This window comes from Erpetoichthys calabaricus, chromosome 4 (assembly GCF_900747795.2).
Source record: "Erpetoichthys calabaricus chromosome 4, fErpCal1.3, whole genome shotgun sequence".
In the NCBI taxonomy this organism is placed as follows: domain Eukaryota; kingdom Metazoa; phylum Chordata; class Cladistia; order Polypteriformes; family Polypteridae; genus Erpetoichthys; species Erpetoichthys calabaricus.
This window is the reverse complement of record NC_041397.2, coordinates 311,621,206-311,643,912: the sequence shown is the minus strand read 5'-3', so window position 1 is coordinate 311,643,912 and position 22,707 is coordinate 311,621,206. Positions and strand designations below refer to the sequence as shown.

Sequence of the window (22,707 nt, the reverse complement as noted above, 5' to 3'; positions counted from 1 at the left end):
TCACTGATGATGTCACGTCTGGTCTTTCAAAGATGACGTCAATTCTGGTCCCTCACTGATGATGTCACTTCCGGTCTCTCAAATGTGATGTCACTTTCCAGTCCCTCACTGATGATGTCACTTCCGCCCCCCCCATTGATGACGTCACTTCCGGTTTCTCAAATGTGACATCAATTTCCAGCCCGTCACTGATGATGTCACTTCCAGCCCCTCACTGATGACATCACTTCCGGTCTCTCAAATGTGACATCACTTTAAAGTCCCTCACTGATGACGTCACTTCCGGTCTCTCAAAGATGATGTCACTTTCCAGTCCCTCACTGATGACGTCATGTTTGGTCTCTCAAACATGACGTCACTTTCCAGTCCCTCACTGATGATGTCAATTCTGGGCTCACAAAGATGACGTCACTTTCTAGTCCCTCACTGATGACGTCACTTCCAGCCCCTCACTGATGACATCACTTCCAGTCTCTCAAATGTGACATCACTTTAAAGTCCCTCACTGATGATGTCACTTCCGGTCTCTCAAAGATGATGTCACTTTCCAGTCCCTCACTGATGACGTCACGTTTGGTCTCTCAAACATGACGTCACTTTCCAGTCCCTCACTGATGATGTCACTTCCAGGCTCTCAAAGATGACATCACTTTCCAGTCCCTCACTGATGATGTCACGTCTGGTCTCTCAAAGATGACGTCAATTCCGGTCCCTCGCTGATGATGTCACTTCCGGTCCCTCGCTGATGATGTCACTTCCGGTCTCTCAAATGTGATGTCACTTTCCAGTCCCTCATTGATGATGTCAATTCTGGGCTCACAAATATGACGTCACTTTCCAGTCCCTCACTGATGACGTCACTTCCAGCCCCTCACTGATGATGTCATTTCCGGTCTCTCAAAGATGCCGTCACTTCTGGTCCCTCGCTGATGATGTTACTTTCCAGTCCCTCATTGATGACGTCACTTTTCCAGTCCCTCACTGATGATGTCATTTCCAGCCTTTCACTGATGATGTCACGTCTAGTCTCTCAAAGATGACGTCACTTTCCAGTCCCTCCCTGATGACGTTATTTACAGCCCTTCACTGATGACGTCAGTGTCTCTCAAATGTGACACAACTTTTCAGTCCCTCACTGATGATGTCACTTCCGGCCCCTCACTGATGATGTCACTTCCGGTCTCTCAAATGTGACATCACTTTAAAGTCCCTCACTGACGACCTCACTTCCGGTCTCTCAAAGATGACACCACTTTCCAGTCCCTCAATGATGATGTCAAGTCCGGTCTCTAAAATGTGACGTCACTTTCCAGTCCCTCACTGGTGACGTCACTTCCGGCCCCTCAGAGATGACGTCACTTCCGTTTCCCGCCATGATTTCGTCATTTCCTGCCAACTCATTTCCTGCGGCCATTTTGTGTATTTAAACCAGCAATTCACCTCTGTCTACTGTCAGATGTTTTGGTTCTCTAATCATTTCTTGACTGCCATTTTTCACTTTGTCCAACGGACATTATGCGGGGCAATACCCCAACTCTTTTTGCAGTTTCCTGCGTATCTTTATTTCTTACAACTCGTTGCTTTAAGAAGTAATCTGAGTCCGTAATGCACGTCCCTCTCAGCTCGTCACCCTACTGCTCTGGGGATTGTGTTACTGAGCGTTCAGCTCATCAATTTAAATTAACTGATTTCTGAAATACTGAGATGGATTATTTCAGCCAGGGGAAGGCGACATTCGCCTCTGGGAGTTTATCTTGTGGTGCTGAAAGCAAATACAAGCGCAGAGCACAATGGACATGCGCAGACATCAAAATCCTCATCTGGTTAAGGGTTTGCATGGCCACATAATCAGGTTATGTGCTGTGACCAGTAGGGGGCGCTGTAGCCCCCCAAACCTCAGACACAGATGAGTGGTTTATCCAGCAGCACAATGGCGCTTCCGAAACACATGAATCCTCTTTTATGTCTCTCTGTCCCCAGGTGTGCTTTGTCCTGTGGCAGGGCAGGTTCCTTTTTTTTAGTCCAGGGGGTACTTCTCTGGTGCCAATGAAAGTACATCCGGGCCAGTCGGAAGTCCCAAAAAACACATGGGGCACAACTCCTAGCAGCACCCCTTATGGAGGTACCCAGGGACCCAAACAGGGCTGCTCTGTGGTTCTACAACTCCCAGCATTGCCCCATGGGTGTCCACTGGTGTACCACCTTGCAGTTTCGGGATGGAACAGTTCAACTCCCCCTGTCCTTCATTCTCCATCTAATCCTGCCGGGATGCCAGCGTGCCAACCCTTCGGATGGCATTTTATACCCAGACCCTTATGTTCCGCCCCATTTTCATGTCTACTTGCCATCTGGAGTGTCCCACCGAGTAGAGGAAGGGAGTCCATTACTGGCAGGGGTCTCCAGTCCCACCTACCATCTCTTACAGTGCATAAAAATCCACCTAAGACTTCTCAGAGGCCAAACACCTGATTTGTGGAACTGGCATAAGCGTTTACCTGGCATTTCAGAAATCAGTGCACTGACTGACTAAGTGGTCATAGCCCTCAGTTTGGATGTACCACTGGGGTCCAAGTCCACATCTGTCTTTGAGGAGGCATTTCAAAAGTGCAGTAAAAGTCCAAGACTGGTCTCTGCCATTCAGCCCATCCCGGGAGGGGTAAGCATTAAAAAACAGAAACCGAGAGCAGCCACTGGAGTGCCCGCCATAAAGAAGAAATGAAAAAGAGAAACAATGGTAACACATCTGACATGGTCATCCAGCCAAAGGTAATGACACCTGTGCCCTGCACCACTCCAGCGACGCCAACATGAAGCCCACCCAGCGCTTAGGAAGCTGCATCACTGGGTCTTCAGGAAACCCCGCGTTACGTAGTGAGACAACCCTTGATGCTAACCATTCTGAAACCTGAACTTCTGGATATTGGGGGGAATGTCACCAACACAAACTCCAGGGGTGAAGTGGGAGGACACGGTCACCAATGTCACCAACGTGGTGAGTAAGCCTGCCCAGTATTGAGACCATGAGTGATCTACCACCAGCAGTCCTCAGAATGTCTGATATGCAACCTCTCAAACTTGTGGGGTTCCCTGGTGAGAAGCAAACCACGAGGAAGACCTATGAAAAAGAAAATGGACCATCTGAAGGCAAATCCTGTCACCTGTGTCATCTACTTCCAGGGAGCTGGAACACCTAATCCAGGATGGCATGGGCTGGAGCAGAATCTTGGAGTACCGGTGGAAATCCCTCAACTGGAAGAATTTCATCAACACAAACTCCAGGGGTGAAGTGGGAGGACACGGCCACCAATGTCACCAATGTGGAGATTCTATTGTAAGTCTGCCCAGTACTGAGAGCCTGCTTGTCCTGCCACCATGCTGTCCATGTTATCAGAATGTCTCATATGCAACCTCCCAAATGTGTGCTGCTCTCTGTGGGGTGGTAGACCACAAGAAAGACCTGTGAAATGGTACAAGGTACCCTCCGAGGGAAAATCTTGTCACTTGTGATTTCCACTTCCAGGGAGCTGGAACACCTAATCCAGGATTGTGTGGTCTGGAGCAGAATCTCGAAGTACCGGTGGAAAACCCAAGAATGGAAGAATTTCATCAACACAAACTCCAGGGGCGAAGTGGGAGGACACGGCCACCAATGTCACCAATGTTGAGATTCTACGGTGAGTAAGCCTGCCCAGTATTGAGACCCGGAGTGATCTGCCACCAGCAGTCCTCAGAATGTCTGATATGCAACCTCTCAAACCTATGGGGTTCCCTGGTGAGAAGTAGACCACTATGAAAAGGTACAAGGACCGTCAGAAGGCAAAATGGGAGGACATGACCACCAATGTCACCAATGTGAGCAAGCCTGCCCAGTGTTGAGACCACAATTGATCTGCACCAGCTCCGGTGGGCTTGTCCATATCATTAGAATGTCTGATATACAACCTCTGAAGTGAGTGCTGCTCCCTGTGGGGTGGTAGACCACAAGGAAGACCTTTGAAAAGGTTCAAAGACCATCTGAGGACAAATCCTGTTGCCTTTGACATCCACTCCAGGGACCTGGAACACCTTCTGTAGTCTGGGATCACTTGGGCTAGTGGAGAATCTCATAGCACAATGTGCAAAACCCAAGAACGGAGGAATCTCATCAACACAAACACCAGGGATGAAGTGGGAGGGCACGGCCACCAATGTCAGCAACGTGGAGATTCTACGGTGAGTAAGCCTGCCCAGTATTGAGACCAGGAATGATCTATCACCAGCAGTCCTCAGAATGTCTGATATGCAACTTCTCAAACCTGTGGGGTTCCCTGGTGAGAAGCAAACCACGAGGAATACCTATGAAAAGGAAAAAGGACCATCTGAAGGCAAATCCTGTCACCTGTGTCATTAACTTCCAGGGAGCTGGAACACCTAATTCAGGATTGTGTGGTCTGGAGCAGAATCTCAGAGATCCTTCGAGAATAAAAGATTAAAACTTGAGGTTAAGGGGTGAAGTGAGAGGACACGGCCACCCATGTCACCAATGTGGAGATTCTACGATGAGTAAGCCTGCCCAGTATTGAGACCACGACTGATCTGCCACCAGCAGTCCTCAGAATGTCTGATATGTAACCTCTCAAACCTGTGGGGTTCCCTGGTGAGAAGTAGACCACTAGGAAGACCCATGAAAAGGTACAAGGACCATCTGAAGGCAAATCCTGTCAACTGTGTCACCTACTTCCAGGGAGCTGGAACACCTAATCCAGGATGGCGTGGGCTGGAGCAGAATCTCGGAGTACTGGTGGAAATCCACTCAAATGGAAGAATTTCATCAACACAAACTCCAGGGGTGAAGTGGGAGGACACGGCCACCAATGTTGAGATTCTACGGTGAGTAAGCTTGCCCAGTGATAAGACCATGATTGATCTGCCACCAGCAGTCCTCAGAATGTCTGATACACAACCTCCAAAATGCGTGGGGTTCTCTGGTGGGAAGCAGACCACGAGGAAGACCAACGAAAAGGTACAAGGACCCTCAGAAGGCAAAGTGAGAGGACATGGCCACCAATGTCACCATTGTGGAGATTCTCTAGTGAGTAAGCCTGCCCAGTATTGAGACCCCGATTGATCTGCACCAGCTCTGGTGGGCTTGTCCATATTATCAGAATGTTTGATACACAACCTCCTGAATGTGTGGGGTTCTCTGGTGGGAAGCAGACCACCTATGAAAGGGTACAAGGACCATCTGAAGGCAAATCCTGTGGACTATGACATCTGCTCCAGGGACCTGGAACACCTTCTGTAGTCTGGGATCACTTGGGCTGGTGGAGAATCTCATAGCACGGGTGCAAAACCCAAGAATGGAGGAATCTCATCAACACAAACTCCAGGGGTGAAGTGGGAGGACACGGCCACCAATGTTGAGATTCTACGGTGAGTAAGCCTGCCCAGTGATGAGACCATGACTGATCTGCCACCAGCAGTCTTAAGAATGTCTGATACACAACCTCCCGAATATGTGGGGTTCTCTGGTGGGAAGCAGACCACCTATGAAAGGGTACAAGGACCATCTGAAGGAAATCCTGTGGGGGGACTCTGGACATCTGCTCCAGGGACCTAGAAGGTGTGGGCTGGAGCAGAATCTTGGCAATCCCTCGAGATTAAGAGGTTAAAGGGAAAGCAGCACATTATGCTGAAACTTGAGGAATAGAGTGGGGGGGGGGGGGGGGGGGGGGGCGGGGGGGGGGGGGGGGGGGGGGGGGGCGGTAACAATGAAGGAAAGCACATCTTGTCACTGTCACCATCCAGTGCCCTCTGTGTGCCACATCTTAGCCTTCATGGTCACCTCAGGACCTGCGAGCGGAGGAGAACACTGGAAAGTTGTAAAAGGTTTGCAGGTCTAATAATAGGAAGAGCAATGCCATGGATTTTTGGGGGTCCTAACGGGCTGCTGTGAGTAAAGTCTGGGTCTTAGACGGGCAGAAGAATCTCTGATAGCCTTAGCAGTTCAGAAGGTCTGGCCATTAAATGCCATCAGTCACCCATCCGGTCCCCCAGCTCCAACCATTGCATGTCATCTTTCCTGAATGACATAACTGATGACACCAGGAGGTCAACTTGCTTTTCTCATTAATGCCACCTTGGTAGTTTTTGCCCACTTTTTTTTTTTTTTTTTTTTAACAACGGCCTTCTTTTTCCCTGAGTGGGATTCGGGGGTCTTAAAAGATCAATGCTCCACAATCTGCCCAAGTGACAAGAACATAAGGAGCGGATTACTCTGCTCCAGCCTAAACCAGGCAGAAACTTGCACCTCCTCATTAAGGCAGACGGCTAAATCTGCTGCGCGGTGGCGTGGTCGAGCCAACACCGAAGCCCTGCGTGCCTGGAGCCCCCAGCGAGCAAAGCTGGCGAGAGGCACGTGAGACTGAGGGGAGGACAAAGGCTCTGGTGTTTAGTGTGTGCGGTCAGAGTGGCGACCTACCTCAGCACTGAGGGCAGCGGTGTCACCACCTTTGGACACCGGGACTCGGAGGTCCTGAGGGATGCCAGTTCAGCTCTCATGAGGTCACTCACTTGTCACATGGTCACTGACAGCTGTGGCCAAGGACGCCAAGGAGGCCGTCGTTCCGTATTTCTCATTAGTCTACTGGGAGAAAAATGAGGGAAGGGTATGAAAAGGGTAACCAGGCGGCCCCTCTGGCCATGTCTAAGTGGGTGGTGCAACCAACATCCAGTGTCGGGGTGGCTGCCCGCTTATCTAACCCAAGTATACGTGAAGCACACCCAGTATCACCTCCACTTCTGTCAAGTCCGGTTTCCTTTTCTGCCACCAGTTTAGTCCTCACCTCCCAGCTCCAGGATCAAGTATTGATGGAGCTGTGGAGACTTCATATTACAAAACACAATATACTGTAGTCCAAAAATCACACAAGGAGGGCCGCAATGGGCTTTAACAGCCCCCCGAGCCTTGACTCTCTAAGAAGACTCCCAAAGAAATGGAAGAAACCTCGGGAAAGGCAGTTCAATAAGAGAGACCCCCCTCTCCAGGTAGGCTGGGCGTGCAGTGGGGGGTCAATACAATGAAATACACAGAAGAGAACACGAGTCAAACTCAATACAATAGAAATATTACAAGTGCGGAGCAGAACTCAACAGTAGGTGACATCCCATAATACGATTTGGATTTGTTTAGAGTCCTGCTGACCTCGGCCATCAAGCCGCCTCCCCCTATTGGCCATTCCACAGCTGGGCCAGCCAATCTGATGACAGGACCCCTCTACCTGATGATTCCTGCGATCCTCCATCAGAGATGACTTTACCTTAGGCAGGCAAAACAACTTGGCAGGTGGGCAGTGGGCACCAGGTGCCACATTTGAGTACCAAGGAGAGAAACAGAATAGGTGAGGAGGGTTAGTGACAAATTAGAACAATCATGTGACTTATGTTTTAGTGCTAATGACTAACAATGGAGATGTACAGTTAATCAGCAGCTCTAGTCAGGGTGTGCTAAACTGAAGGAGTGAGTCTTCAGCCTGAGAGTGAAGGGGCATCTCTGATAGTATTAGTGGCGCTCATAGTGTGGTGGTACACGAGCATGTGCCAGGTGGTCATCATTCTTCAAAGAACTTGAAATGAAATGGCTCGACGTATCCCTGACCTCTGCACTCTCACTCTGCACCACATCTTTGGCTTCCTCCTCCAGGCTCTGTTAGACTCCACTGACTGCTTCCTCTCTTTCTCCTCTTCGCCATTTCTTCATCTCGCAGTCTCTCCTCCCCTTCCAGCCTAGCTCCTTCACAACATGGCACTCTTCTGTTAAATCCACCTCAAGTGCTCACCCCAGGCCACAGCAACAACCCATATGGACTTGGACACGTGCTGCTTCTGACGTGGGCACCGTGACGGCGTCTCAGAGGCTTTGTCATGGGTCACCTGGACTGGAAACGTAAACCAGCATGGAGTGGTGGCAGAGCTGAGTACCTGGTGTCACACACGTACTGCATGGGAGGCATCTTAAGGTGCTTGAAGGAAGGTATTCCACGCCAGGCAAAGGGGGTGGAGAGGTGGACCAATCTTTCTCTCTTTCCACTGCAGACCTGTTACGGGAAGTTCCGCTGGCCTCCATGACGTCACTTCTGGGTCACGAGCCCAACGACGTTACTTCTGGCCACAAGCCCTGATGACATCACTTCTAGTCACGAGCCCAACAACATCACTTCTGGTCATAAGCCCGATGATGCCACTTTCGGTATTAAGCCAGATAATGCCACTTCTGGTCACGAGCCTGATGACATCACTTTTGGTCACGAGCCCAACAACGTCACTTCTGGTCATAAGCCCGATGATGCCACTTTCGGTATTAAGCCAGATGATACCACTTCTGGTCACAAGCCCGATGATGCCACTTTCGGTATTAAGCCACATGATGCCACTTCTGGTCACGAGCCCAATGACGCCACTTCTAGTCACAAGCTCAATGACATCACTTTTGGTCATGAGCCAGACGACGTCACTTCTGGTCATAAGCCCGATGATACCACTTTCGGTATTAAGCCAGATGATGCCACTTCTGGTCACAAGCCCAATGACATCACTTTTGGTCACGAGCCCAACAACTTCACTTCTGATCATAAGCCTGATGATGCCACTTCTGGTATTAAGCCAGATGATGCCACTTCTGGTCACAAGCCCAATGACATCACTTTTGGTCACGAGCCCAACAACTTCACTTCTGATCATAAGCCCGATGATGCCACTTCCGGTATTAAGCCCGATGATGCCACTTCTGGTTATAAGCGAGCCATAATCCTTATCAGTCTCACCTTAGGAACACGGACAGCTTGTCACTGCTCACAGGTTGACAAAAGCAGCGTCCTTCTCGCAATTCGACTTCAGTAAAGGGGCTCCCATTACATCAGGAAAACTGACTTCTCTTGTTGGCATAAACGTGTCATGTTTAGTGTACAGCCATGGCCAAAAGTTTTGAGAAGGACACCAATATGAATGTTCACAAAGTTTGCTGCCTCCGTTTTTATGATGCCAGTTTGCATTGACTCCAGAATGTTCTGACGAGTCATCAGATGAATGGCAAAGTCTCTCTGTGCCATGAAAATGAACTTCATCCCCAAAATCCCACTGCATGTCATCCCCGCCACCAAAGGACCTGCTGACGTCACTTCAGTGACAGGGGTGAGAGTGTCGACGAGGACGAGTCTGGAGGTCACTCTGTCACGCTGACTGATTCACAACAGTGAGGTGAAGAAGGCTTCAGGGTGCACAAGAAAGTCCAGCGAGTGAACAGGACCATCTCCTAAAGGTGATTCAGCTGCGGGCACTGCCAGGGCAGTGTTTGCTCAGGAATGGCAGCAGCCAGGTGGGAGGGAGGTGAAGACTTCTAGAAGATGGCCTGGTGGGTGTCAAGAAGTGGAGCAAAGAAGCCATCAGGGACGGACTGATATTCTGGGATTGGACTGTTGGGGTCAAGTCGTTGTCTTGGATGAATCCCCTTTCTGATTGTTTGAGAAGAAAAGGTGAGCGGCACTACCATCAGTCCTGTGTCATGCCAACAGTAAAGCATCCTGAGACCATTCATGCCAGCCAAAGTAGTGCAGGGCTCACTCGCAATTTGGCCTCAGAACACAACCAGAAATAAAGAATGGGACCACAACATCCTCTGAGAGCAACTTCTGCCAACAGCTTGGTGACCAACAATGAACAATCCAGCATGACGGAGCACCGGGCCATAAGGCCAAAGTGACAATTAAGTGGCTTGGGGGAACAAAACATTGACATTTGGGGTCCATGGCCAGGGAACTCCCCAGACCGTCTGTAACGTATGGGCACACTGGGCAGTTGCCCCCCACGAGCCCCCATGCTACTCTATGTATGTTGTGACTTGCTGAGTGGTTGTGTAGGTAGGAGGTCCCAGTGCACTGCTTTTGCAATGGGGGGCCTATAATGCTGCTAAGATGGCTCATTGAGAATCCTCAAGATGCAGGTGGACAAACAAAAAAACCCCAATTCTGAGGGGGCCAACACTGCAAATATGGACTGTGGGCATCAACTTCATGTCGTTGTCAGTCAAAGCCTTTGAAACTTCTGAACTGCTTGTCGTTCTACTTCAGTCTACCAGAGAAACATCTGACACTGAAGACGCAGACTGGGTGAACACCAACCACTTGGGTCATCTCCAAACGTCTGGCCACGACTGTATGTGCGCCCACTCTGCCACCTTGCCAGTTGATCAATGGCTTCCAAAAACAGCAGACATGGTGGAGTGAAGCTCGTGTGAAGTGATGACACTTACTTTACTGTAGTTGAAATAAATTGACGAAGAAACAGGGACAGGTCTGCAGTGCAAAAATGTAGCATTGTCCTCTTAAAGAGAGAGAGAGGTGGGGAGCGTGGGCACATTGCCACCACACCCACCACATGGCAGACCACCTGGATTGGGACCCTCGTGCAAGTGGGTGACACCTCAGCCCCACACTGGAACACTGTGAGTTTCTTTTTTTGCCACTGTGTGGAGGAAACTCGCTTCACAATCTCGTGATTTCAGTCATCAGACTTTACAGAGATGAAGAGGAGACCTGACTGAAGGGTTAAAATGATGAAGGGAATCAGTCCAGTGGATTGAGACAGTGACGTTAAAATGAGGTCATCAAGAACACGGGGGACACCACTGGAAACTTGCGAAGGGGAAATGTCACACCAACATGAGGAAGTTTATCTTCACAAAGAGTGCCACAGACACCTGGAATAAGTGAGCAAGTGGTGTGGTGGACAGGAGGACTTTAGGGACCTTCAAAACACGACCTGAAGTTACTTTAGAAGAATTAAGTGAACAGTTGGTCTGAATGGCCCGTTCTTACCTAAATCTTTCTAAGGTTCTAATAAATCCAGACAATGTTCAGAGGCCATTAAGAAGGCTCACAGAATCCATCCAACCATCCATCCATTTTCCAACCCAAACACAGGGTCACAGGGGTCTGCTGGAACCAATCCCAGCTAACACAGGGCGCAAGGCAGGAACCAATCCCTGGCAGGGCACCAGCCCACCACAGGGCACACACACACACACACCAAGGCCAATTTTAGCATCGCCAATGCACCTAACCTGCATGCCTTTGGACTGTGGGAGGAAACCCACGCAGACACGGGGAGAACATGCACACTCCACACAGGGAGGACCCGGGAAGTGAACCCAGGTCTCCTTACTGAGAGGCAGCAGCGCTACTCACTGTGCCACCCAGGCTAATTGATTGTCAGGTTATATAGCACCTTGATGTGTGGAGTACAAGTCACAGGAGGTTCTGCTGAAGCTTTATAACACACTGGTGAGGCCTCATCTGGAGTACTATGTGCAGTTTTGGTCTCCAGGTTACAAAAAGGACATAGCAGCACTAGAGAAGGTCCAGAGAAGAGCAACTAGGCTGATTCAGGGGCTGCAGGGGATGAACAAAGATAGATAGATAGATAGATAGATAGATAGATAGATAGATAGATAGATAGATAGATAGATAGATAGATAATTTATTGATCTCAAGGGCAAATTCACAAAGAGGAATGACAGAAGGAGCTGAGCCTTAAGGAGATGAAGAGGAGACCTGACTGAAGGGTTTAAAATGATGAAGGGAATCAGTCCAGTGGATCGAGGCGGTGACATTAAAATGAGTTCATCAAGAACACGAGGACACAGCTGGAAACTTGTGAAGGGGAATTTCACACCAACATGAGGAAGTTTTTCTTCACATGGAGAACCACAGGCACCTGGAATAAGTGACCAAGTAGTGTGGTGAACAAGAGGACTTCAGGGACCCTCAGAACTCGACTTGATGTTATTTTAGCAGAAGGCAGTGGATGGACTGGTGAACTTTGTTGGTCTGAATGGCCCGTTCTTATCTAAGTCTTTCTAAGGTTCTAATAAATCCAGTCAGTGTTCAGAAGCCATTAAGAAGGCTAACAGAATGTTGGGTTATATAGTGCCTTGATGTGTGGAGTACAAGTCATTGGAGGTTCTGTTCCAGCTTTATAACACAATGGTGAGGTCTCATTTGGAGTCCTTTGTGCAGTTTTGGTCTCCAGGCTACAAAAGGGACATAGCAGTGCTAGAGAAGGTCCAGAGAAGAGCGACTGGGCTGATTCAGGGCTACAGGGGATGAACAAAGAGGAATGACAGAAGGAGCTGAGCCTTAAGGAGATGAAGAGGAGACCTGACTGAAGGGTTTAAAATGATGAAGGGAATCAGTCCAGTGGATCGAGACGGTGACATTAAAATGAGGTCATCAATAACATGAGGTCACAGCTGGAAACCTGTGATGGGGAAATTTCATACAAACATCAGGACTTTTATTTGTCACAATGAGACCCTCAGACGTGTGGAGTAAGTGATTGATTAGTGTGGTGGACAGGAGGACTTTAGGGACCCTCAGAATTCGACTTGATGTTATTTTAGCAGAATGCAGTGGATGGACTGGTGAACTTTGGTGGTCTGTGTGGAAGTGACCTTTGAGGAAGACAGGAATAGTTCAATCAATGAGTCTTTATTCGGTCACCGATGAGTTCATAGGATTCATGCTTTGCAGAGCAGAAGAGCAAATTTCACTTTTTGGTCGGCTTTTTTATATTCATCCCCCCCCCCCCCCCACTTTACTTATGAAACAGCATCTGAACATTTCATCTTCTATTGCGCAAATCGGCCAACCATTTCTGTTTTGTCAGAGCGGCCCCAAAGAAGGTAAGGTCATCGTTCCTTTTTTCATAGCAGATGCGTTCCTAAAGAAGGAAGTTGTCCTCGGTCAGCGTGCTGCACCTTATCTTACGACCGACGCCTCTCTGAATATCCTGCAGCGCTTCACCCTCAGTAGCTTGCAAGCAGTTCCGTTTTCTCTCACATTTCAAAGGCCCGTCCTCGTCCTGATTCTTCTAATGTCCTCATCCGTGCCATCTTCTGCTTTGCACCGTGGGACGTTATGTTTCTTTTTGTTTACCTGCAGAAGAAAGAATGTGGCACTCGTAACACAGAATTTACAGTAAATAAGGGGCTGTTGGCCTTTGGTGGTCCTCCATATCTTTGACTTTGACAAAGTGGTCTTTGGGCCAAACCACCTTGAGTGCCAGTGCTTGACATTCTGATCCCTTATCCCTGGGCATCCTTCATAAAGAGTAGGGTGTATCCTGATGCTCTGGCTACGTTGCCCACCATGGCCGAGTCATTCTGGCCTCTGTCTCTAATTGTCTCTCTTTCTCTCTCATCACTTCACCGCTTAACAGCTAATATGTGGTGACGCAAAAATGTCTGCCGTCACATCATCCAGGTGGGTGCTGCACATTAGTGCTGGCTGAGGTGGCTCCCCTCTGTCTAAGTGCTTTGAGAAATAAGAAAAGTGCTCTATAAATGTAATGAATGACTGAATGAATGAATGCCCAGGGATCCTGGTAGTGCCACCCTGGTGTATGAGATCTCAAGTGTCCAGCCAATGATTTTCAAGAAAACCCCCCCACTTCCTAAGCCCACCCTATCTCATGATTTCAGGTATCCAGTCTCTGGTCTTCAAGAAGCCAGCTGAACCACGGGGGTGAAGGGTCCAGGGAGTTTGGTCAGGGCTGGAAGGGAGGATGAGTGCGGGGGGGGGGGGGGGGGGGGGGACAATGAAAAAACCTGATGTGGAGGGCACACCACCTCAGACTGGAGGGACTGTTCAACTTGACCCGAAGCACCCACAGCCAAGACAACGCCGAGGAGGCTTTGGGGGACAAGAGTCTGAGTGTCCCTGGGGGGCCCGGATCTCATAGAACATCTGTGGAGAGACCTGAAAATGGCAGATTACAGGATGCTGTCCTGAAATCTAATGGAGCAAGAGGTGACCTGCCAGGAAGAGTGGAATAAACGGATCAGGTCTGCAAAGCTCGGAGAGTCTCACCCAAGAAGACTCAGAGTTGAAATTGGTGCCAAGGCGTCGCTGGAGCACGAATAGGGAATGAGGAAGGACAAACCATGAAAACACGGAGCCAAGTCCTTGCACAGGGGCAACAAAAAAATACACCACACACACACACACTGGCAAATTTAGGAATCACCAGCTCCCACCTAACTGGCATGTCATTGGGACTCGTGGAGGGAAAAACTGGAGCACCAGGATGAAAGTCACAAAGACAAGGGGGGCACAAGCAAACTCCACTCAGGGGGGACCAGGGACATCAGCTCTGGTCTCCTTACTTACTGTGAGGCAGTAGTGCCACCCTGTGCCACCCCAGCTGCCAAAAGGGACTTCTACAAAGTGCTGAGTTAAGGGTCTGAACACTTCTATAAGGGCGACATTTCAGCTTTTCATTTTTCATACATTTGTCAAACCTTTCTGAAAATATGTCTTTTGGGCTGTTGAGTGTAGATTGATAGGCAAAAATGGCAAACTTATTAAAATTAAATCTACAGCACAATAAAGTGTGCAGAGAGGGAAGGGATTATTGAATTCTCTGTATGCAAGTTATAGGTGAAAGGCACTATGTAATAGATAGATAGATCAATAGATAGATAGATAGATAGATAGATGTGAAAGGCGCTATATAATAATAATAATAATAGATAGATAGATAGATAGATAGATAGATAGATAGATAGATAGATATGAAAGGCGCTATATAATAATAATAATAATAATGATAGATAGATAGATAGATAGATAGATAGATAGATAGATAGATAGATGTGAAAGGCACTATATGATTACACTATTTGAGGTCCATGCTCACTTTCCCACGTGTTCTTCTAGCCCCTATTTCATACCCCGTTCTGATCTCTGTGCCATCCTAATCTTCACCTCTTTTTCCACAATGTCTGACCATCGGTTTGTAGAATGAGTGCTTTAAAATGAAGGAGATTTTGGATTCATTTCGACTTTTCTTAAAGCACCTTCAGTACTGGGAGAGCCATTTTGTACTGGACACCTGTACGATGTCCCCTGCCGCTCTGTTCTGTAGACTAAGCTCTGTGCAGTGCCAGTTCTACACTTCGGCCACTGGGTGCCCCCAGTGAGCAGCACAGACTACACAGTAACAAGAGTGGACAAACTGAATTGGGGCTTTGGATGAGCAATTCTGGAATGTAAAGTAAAGTAGGGACACCTTGTTAAAACTTGTGCTCATGGCATACAAGTGTTAAGTGGAATCACTGCCATGTATACAAAACCCCATGCCATCTGCTTGTGTACAAATTGGAACACGGGGCATTTGCACTCAGGCGTTAGTAAGAGAGGCCCATCTTGGTCTCTCCTGTGATTCACATAAGACAGCCACTAGGGGTCCTCGTCACCTTCAGAAAGGTACTGGGTGGGCAGGGGAGTGCACCTCCTTTATGGTTCGTATGCATCATTTGCTGTTATTGCAACAAGACCTTCACGGGCTCCTTTTGGTCTTTGTGACCCTTATAAAAACATCAGGATGGCAGGTCATTCATCTCTGGGCTGTGTGGCATATTGGCATGTGGTAAAAATTAACTTTTAACAGAAGGCCTTCACAGGTCCATGTAGTAAATATTGCTTAAGTACACAAGAGGTGGGTCAGGACCTATGTACAGCTCTCTACCCCTGCGTACACGTCTCACATTTTGCAAGAGTAACGGGTCTTGAACCACCAAATTCCAGATAGCCGTGCAGCTCCCAAGTCCCAGAGCCCCCCCCCCCCCCCATATGAAATGTGTCTCAGTGAAGCCCCCTCAGTCCGCTCCAAAGTGACGTTGTGCCAGTCGATGACATCGCAGAGATGAACAGACTCTTTGTAAACGTTATGAAGACCCAGAGGAGTGCCAGTTAAGGTCTCGTCACCGAGGAGTCAATGGAGGCCAGACCACCCACCACCCCCCTATCAAAATCAATGAAACACACAACCACCAGAGCGGGTCGCAGGCAACCTTTTATTAAGTCATAGATCTAAACATAATATAATATTGCATAAATACTCTATACAACGTGTACTTTCTCCTTCTGTAAAAATGCGATAACTTATCGAGATTATATTATAAAAAGCTGTACAAAAATAAATAATGTTTGGAATAAATTTACAAAATTAAAAGACGGAAGAAAAATCAAAAAATCAATCCTTCACAGAAGTAACGTCAGATAACCCACCAATACTTATAAAGTAGAGCTGGCGCGGGCCATGCCAGGCACAAAAACAAAAAAAAAACCAAACACATTTCAGCAGCCGTGTTCCCAAACCAGGGGAAAAACGGGCAGCGAAAACACCAATGAAAGGCACTATATAGGGGGACGCCTCCCACCCCAAACTTGGAAAAAAATTTTTTTTTTCCTTTCTGCTTCAGCCAATGAGATGCCAGAGACTGTAAATAAAACCCAAATTGAAATGTCACCCCCCCCCCCAACCTAAACTCAGGCATACCACCCAAAATGGAGACGGTGCCAACGTGGGCACCACCTCAAATAAGGCCGATGCTCATATGTGGAATGGACCGGTGCCACAGGGGTAATGGAAGGGTGGGTGAGTGGGTGGAGGGGCAAAGCCTGCGCCACTTGGCTTCCTACAAAAATTAGGATGCCATCAGTCAGCACCTTCAAGCTAACGTCTTTACCTCCCTTATTTTTTATTTTCGTTGTTTCGGGAGAACAAGGCCCGTTTTTTTTTTTTTTTTTTCTTCCAAAAATTCCAAAAATAGCAGCTTGTAGAAAACGGGACCCCCCCCCCCCCCCCAATCCCCCCCACCCTCATACTCTGCCTGCAGGACTGAGGTAGGATGGCAGCGATTTCTGGCCGCCAGAGCCATGAGTTGCAGTACCACCTTAAGAGGTCCCTGCCTGCCTGCCCACCTTACCTCGAGACTGGCACAGCATGGCAGACATTCTCCTGAAGACCCATAAACCCTTTGCCCGTACACTTAGGACCACACCCCGGCGGGTTCGTCTCTCTCCCCCAACACTTTCCTATTGAATCATCAGAATGCCCATCGTCTGCAGTCTTTTGCATGCCAGGGTCACAGGTCGTGAGGTTGGAGGTCAGACGTAACCCTGGCGTCTGTGCATCACGTGTGTGTGTGTGTGTGTGTTTTCAGTGCAGTCTGGTTCAAATCGGTCCTTTCTGCCCGCCGGGCTCACTGGCACTCCCTGTTGACGCAGATGTCGATGAGGGGCCGCGGCCTGTCCTTCACGTCGCACTCCTCCTGAGACGTCGCCCTGCCATCCGAGCCCACGCACTTGAGCGGCCGCTTGCGGTAACCCATCCCGCAGGTCTTTGAGCAGGGCGACCACTCGCCGAGTAACCAGTGCGGGCAGGGCACGTTGGTACACGGCCTGGAGTCGGCGGGTCGCAGCTCGGGTGGGCAGTCGTTGGCCGGCAGGCCCCTGGCGTTCTTGCACTCGACTTGCCGCCGCTGGACGCCGCCGCCACAGCTCTGGGAACAGCTGCCCCATTCCCTGATGGCCCATTCGGAGGAGTCCGTCTGCTGGATGGCATTGAAGCTCTTTTTGCCACTGGAGACGGGCCGCTTGACAAAGTAGGTGTACTTGACGCGGGGCCGGTAGGCATCACCCACCGACAGCACCTGGAGGGTGAGGGCTTCCGGAAGGGGGCCGAAACTGCGGATGCGCTCCAGCTGGACCGACGAGCCGCTGTACCGAAGGAGAGAACCGCGGAAAAAAGATGTCCTGCTCCAGGGTGGAGAGGGTGTAATCGCCGTTGAGCAGGTACGAGCCGTCCTGAGTCTTGATGGCCAGGTAGCTGCCATCGTGTCTCGAGCTGCCAGCGCTCCTCTGCTTCACGTCGATATTGGTGGCACCCGCTGGAATGACCACGACATCTTGGTAGCCAGGCCTAAACACAAATAGAGAGAAAGATGTTGAGAACTCTACTGAAACCACATGGCAGTCCATCATCATCATCATCATCATCATATAGCGCCTTTACAAGCGGCACTCACTTGGATCGTTCCAGGGAGCCGGGAGACTTTTTTGCAGGTGGTGCCATCGCCGCCACACCACGCCACACTTGTCAAACTTTTTGCTGGAGCCGATGACCCGGGTCGCAGCCGGCCTTCACGCACTGCCCTTGGACACACACGGAGGTGGAATCCGGACTGCACACGGCGTGCCATCTGCCACCTGAGAGCATGGCAGACAAAGAAACGTTTAGGTCGGTCGAGACTGGCAAAGCTAAGAAAGTGAGGGGGGCAGGGTTGGCCCTCTAGCAGCCCCCTCATTGTGACCATTGCGTACCTTGGGCTGCAGCATGTAGAAGTTATCCGGTCCCCTTCACGCGGGCAGATCAGCTTGCAGCCGGTCCTTGGGGGACACGCCCGCGTACTTGGGGCACCCACTCCACGGCAGAGCCACCCCCAAAGGAGCTCTGGGAAAAGTCGTTGTGGGCCAGACACTGCTCCTCGCGGTAGGACAGACCTGGCAGGACGAGAGACACAGATGAGTACAACGGAGCAGGCCGGGGCAGCTGCCAACATTGTGGTGTGCCAAAGGAGGTTGCCAGGCTCACCATTGGTAACGGGGCCACTCCAGCGTGTTGCAGGAGCGGTACTGCACTCGCTTGCCCTCGCAGTACTTGCCGTCGTTCTTTGGGACGGATTGTTACAGTCTCGGTAGGAGTACTGCACCCCACCGCCACACGTCGGGAGCAGTCACTCCAGGGTCCCATTGCCCCCAGCCGCCATTGACAGGGGTCTGAAAATAAATAAATAAATTAATAAATAAATACACGAGTCATGGTCAATGAGCCATTACTTCAAAGCCAAAGCCACAAAATGCCCTTTGCCTTGGGCTGAGGTGCCCACTTACCTGGTACAAGTGAGCGTCACTCTGATCCACACACTGGCCCGCCATGCACCAGCGGCCCTCACCACACGAGGTGCCATCAGCCCAAGGGAAGTGTTTGGTTTGGCAGACAAGGAGACCACCGGCCGAGGTGCCTGTACACCAGAGGGTGGTGCAAGTGCTGGTGGGGTCTGGGCAGTGGCGGGACTCCTCCCCAAAAGTGAACTGGCACTGCTTATTGGCATCGTACAGCGTCCCAGGCAAAAGGTTTGGGTAGGGCAACGGTTTCTGTGGCTTGTCCAGTAGGCAGTCTCCTAGAGATGTCACAAGAAAGAAAATGTCACTGGGGTGGTAGAGGCATGGTGGAACACTAATCTGCACGATGAGACATGATGCCACTGTAGAAATGATGCCCGGCACTCACCGTAGCCATTGTCCAAGAAAGAAGTGATCATGTAGGCACTGCAGGCCGACCAAGGCTGTTGGCGGTTGAGGCTGGAAAGGGTTGATGCCATCATGTGTGAGCTCCAGTTGGGTCCGTTGGTGCTGGCACACTGCTTGGACTCATCGTGGGGCATGTTAAACACGTGGCCTACAGAAAGGAACAAAAGAAACGGATTGGTGCCCAGATTCAAGCACATGCCAGCATGTTTTGCTCATTTTATGTGCCCACTTTTTTCAAGGGGGGGGGGGGGGCAAAAGAGTGTCTTACCAAGCTCATGTGCAGTGGTGAAGGCAGCCTGGATACCATCGTCCTCTATAACCGAGCAGCTGCGTTGGGGGTCGCACACTGTGCCAACATCTGCCATGCCCAGCGTGTCACAGGTATGGGAACCACAAAGGTCCTGATGAGAGGGGGAGGGAAAAAAAAAATCAACCAATAAGCTTCAGGATTAAACCAAGCGCCGGAAACGATTCCCACCACCACCAAAGCGTGGCACCCTTACCTGCCGGGTGAAGAGGATGGCAGTGTCGTAGTGCTCTGGGTGGCGGGTCCTGTGGAGGATTGTGCTGCTGCTGCCACTTGCAGAAGTTGCGCAGGGTGAGGGCGGCATTGGACGACACGTCGGGACCCTTCTCCTCCTCGTAGATCACCATCAGCTTCACCACTGCCAGGCTGATGGGGTTGTGGATGCTGGGATGCTTGTACAGTTTAGCTGCCACCGCCATCACTGTTAGCAGGTACTGCTTGAGCCCGGCGCCGTGGAACTCCGCCATAGATGTGTCCGCCACTATTAAGGTCTCCACGTAGCGAGGAGTGGATACAAAGCGCTTGGCACGGCTTTTACCTACAGGACCAGATAGGAAAGCAAAACGTGAGGGAAGGGCACCCTGGCCACACCCAAGTGGGCACAAGAGCCAAAAAGATTTCCTTCATATAAAACAGAGAAAATCTCAAAGGCACAAAGCTGTCCAGTGCCAGTCTTCTCCCCTTAAAGGAAACACCCACGCCGGGCACCACAGGAGGCTCTGCGCCCACGGGTGGCATGCGGGAGAGGAAACAGGAAGCTGACAGATGAGGCGCGTGCTGCAAGTTGGCAGGGAGACTGCTGCCCCCTGCTGCTCACATTCGGTCATGACTGTCAAAGTCACAAACGCACGGATCTGACGGTGGGCACATTCCCGAACACAGAGTGGTGCCCCGCATGCCCGGCTGCTCAAAACAAACAACCAACACAGATGCCCCAAAACGGAATGGATTTTTTCTTTTTTTGATTTCTGGCAGACATTTTCTCTGCCGCTTGCTGCTCTCAGGAGATGTTCCTCCCCTCAGAAGAAGTGCCCACATGTACGCCACCCCCTCAGCTCAAACTGATGGTAGCGTTGGGCACACCTAATGGGTTGTTTTGCCCTGGCAGTAAACTGACATGCTGCCCAGTAAAATTGAAAAGTTGCAAATAACGGAATGGTGCCGACCCCCTCTACCCCGCCCCGTCCCCGACACGGTAATAGGACTTTGGCAAGGGGCTCTCCGCGTTATGACGGTGGTTCCTAATTTGTGGACGAAAACGGGACATCCCGAAGGTCTAAGGAGGTGACCTCCAAGTCAAAAAAAAACGGAACTGGGCCCCGCGGGTCTTATTAAAAAAAAAAAAAAGATATCGGGATTTTCATAAATCGGTGATCCTTCTGGACACCTTCACGTGGATGGGGGAAACCGAAAATACAGCCGACGAAAAAAATATGTTGGTGAATGTACCGGATGGTCTTTTTTATTATTTGGGCACCACGGTGCCCAGCTTTTCTACTCCACGCACTACTGTGCACCCCATAAACCAATGCCCCCCTACTTTATTTTTGGGCTCCGCTGCTCACCCTGGGATGGCGTCCGATGCAGAGAGGTGCCCCTTATCTACCCAGTTTCCAAACAAAGCTGAGGTGCCCACTACATGCCACTCCCGAACAGCCCCCCTCACAAACCAATGCCCTCCTACTCTATCTTTATGCACTGCTGCTCACCCTGGCATGGCGTCCGATGCAGAGAGGTGCCCCTTCTCTACCCAGTTTCCAAACAAGGCTGAGGTGCCACCTCATGCCACTCCCGAACAGGGTGTGCGCCAGTGGCAGTGCCACCTTTACTTGCGTTAGTCCAAGCACTGCAGACGAAGGGTGGAGATGCCTACCTGCAAATCGCGCAGGTGTCTCCCTTGTGTTAGGCGACGGCTGCTGCTGGTGCCCATCCTGCTGCTGGTCGCCCGGCTGCCGCTCCGCGTCCACCACGCCGCACTCCCCTCTCCGAGAATCCCGGCTCCTCCGGCGGAGAAGGTGAGCGCCGTCGTGGCTGCCGTTCCCGCGGCTGAATGAACGTACTCCCTCTCCTTGGGTGTAAAAGCCGCCCTGCAGTCCCTGGCAGAGGTTAAGCGCCGCCATGGAGTCCGGATCCCCCGTTGACAGTTCCCGAGAAGAAGCAGCGTGCAGCACGTCCCCTTCGGCATCTACCGGAAAGCCCGAGCCCGCTGCGCCCCCACCACCTGGAAAGTAAAGCGGGAGCGAGGAAACTCTGGTCGGGCTCCAGTTCCAGGACAAGTCGCTTCCCAAAGGCGTCCAGCTGGAAGAGGCGCGTGTTGTGACTCGGCGGAGTCCAATTGCACGGGAACCGCGGGTCTCCTCGTCCCAGGCGCAGCGCCACCGTGCGGCTCCAGAAACGCGGCGCAGCAGAGCACGGAGACGAGGCGCACAAGCGATCGCATTCCCGCTGAGCGGACACCGAGAAGGCGAAGTGACGAGAGAGGGAAGTCCGGAGCAGAGAGCGCTAGAGACAAGTGGGCTGGGGGGGGGGGGGCTGTCCGTCCGTCTGTCTGTCTGTCTGTGTACTTGTGCGGCACACGGGGGTCTCCTCGTCCTCGTCCTGCTCCCTTCTGCACTCCGCACTCGCGCTTAGTTTGCTCGGCGGCTCTCTCTGCGCCCCTCTTATATGCTGCTTAGCCCCTCCCCTTTCAGCGGGACCCCCTTTGAAGTCGAGAAACGACATTCGTGCGCAACCAAAAACGTACTTAAAAAATACATACGCTGGAGCCCTGCCATAATAATCAATCAAAGGGGAAGAGCAAGGCGAGTAATGGGGGGGGGGGGGGGGGGGGGGGGGTCTTCTGTAGGAGGAGGAGGGCCGCGCTAGGGATTGGCTTACTTTAGGAAATTTTTCACTCAGAGTCGCTGTGTTCCGCTGACGTGCAGTTCTCAAGCTGACATCCCATGCCTCGCCCCCCCCCCCCCCCCACCCCCAACACACACCCTTTACACTCGTAAGAAGGGGCCCAGTCGAGAGTTGCAGGGGACACGTCCGCAGTGGACCTGAGCCCCCCCTTTGCTTCTCAGGCACACTGTCACTTGGCCCGCTGCCCACTAAGCGACTCGCGACTTTGGCACACTTAAAAAAAAAAAAAAGTGGCGGGGCGGGGCGGCTCGGAGTGGGGGGAGTGGGGGGGGGGGTTCGCTTTCTCATCCGGCTGGCTCAGATTCA

At 50.9% G+C, this 22,707-nt stretch overlaps 1 protein-coding gene across 1 annotated transcript in view; it reads right to left on the bottom strand.

Annotated features, from left to right (window-relative positions):
• Window positions 1-15,870: 15,870 nt before the first annotated feature.
• The window catches only part of adamts1 (ADAM metallopeptidase with thrombospondin type 1 motif, 1), a 12,081-nt gene continuing 5,244 nt past the window's right edge, over window positions 15,871-22,707 (bottom strand). Inside the window, 21 exon segments of the mRNA XM_051926714.1 lie at window positions 15,871-17,626; window positions 17,628-17,799; window positions 17,906-17,925; window positions 17,927-17,962; window positions 17,964-18,005; window positions 18,007-18,066; window positions 18,069-18,086; window positions 18,201-18,293; window positions 18,295-18,380; window positions 18,413-18,429; window positions 18,490-18,556; window positions 18,559-18,606; window positions 18,609-18,626; window positions 18,629-18,656; window positions 18,771-19,060; window positions 19,171-19,338; window positions 19,459-19,591; window positions 19,694-19,738; window positions 19,740-20,035; window positions 21,371-21,635; window positions 21,637-21,999. Of these exon segments, the coding sequence (XP_051782674.1) occupies window positions 17,081-17,626; window positions 17,628-17,799; window positions 17,906-17,925; window positions 17,927-17,962; window positions 17,964-18,005; window positions 18,007-18,066; window positions 18,069-18,086; window positions 18,201-18,293; window positions 18,295-18,380; window positions 18,413-18,429; window positions 18,490-18,556; window positions 18,559-18,606; window positions 18,609-18,626; window positions 18,629-18,656; window positions 18,771-19,060; window positions 19,171-19,338; window positions 19,459-19,591; window positions 19,694-19,738; window positions 19,740-20,035; window positions 21,371-21,635; window positions 21,637-21,999 (2,811 nt within the window). The 3' untranslated portion in view covers window positions 15,871-17,080.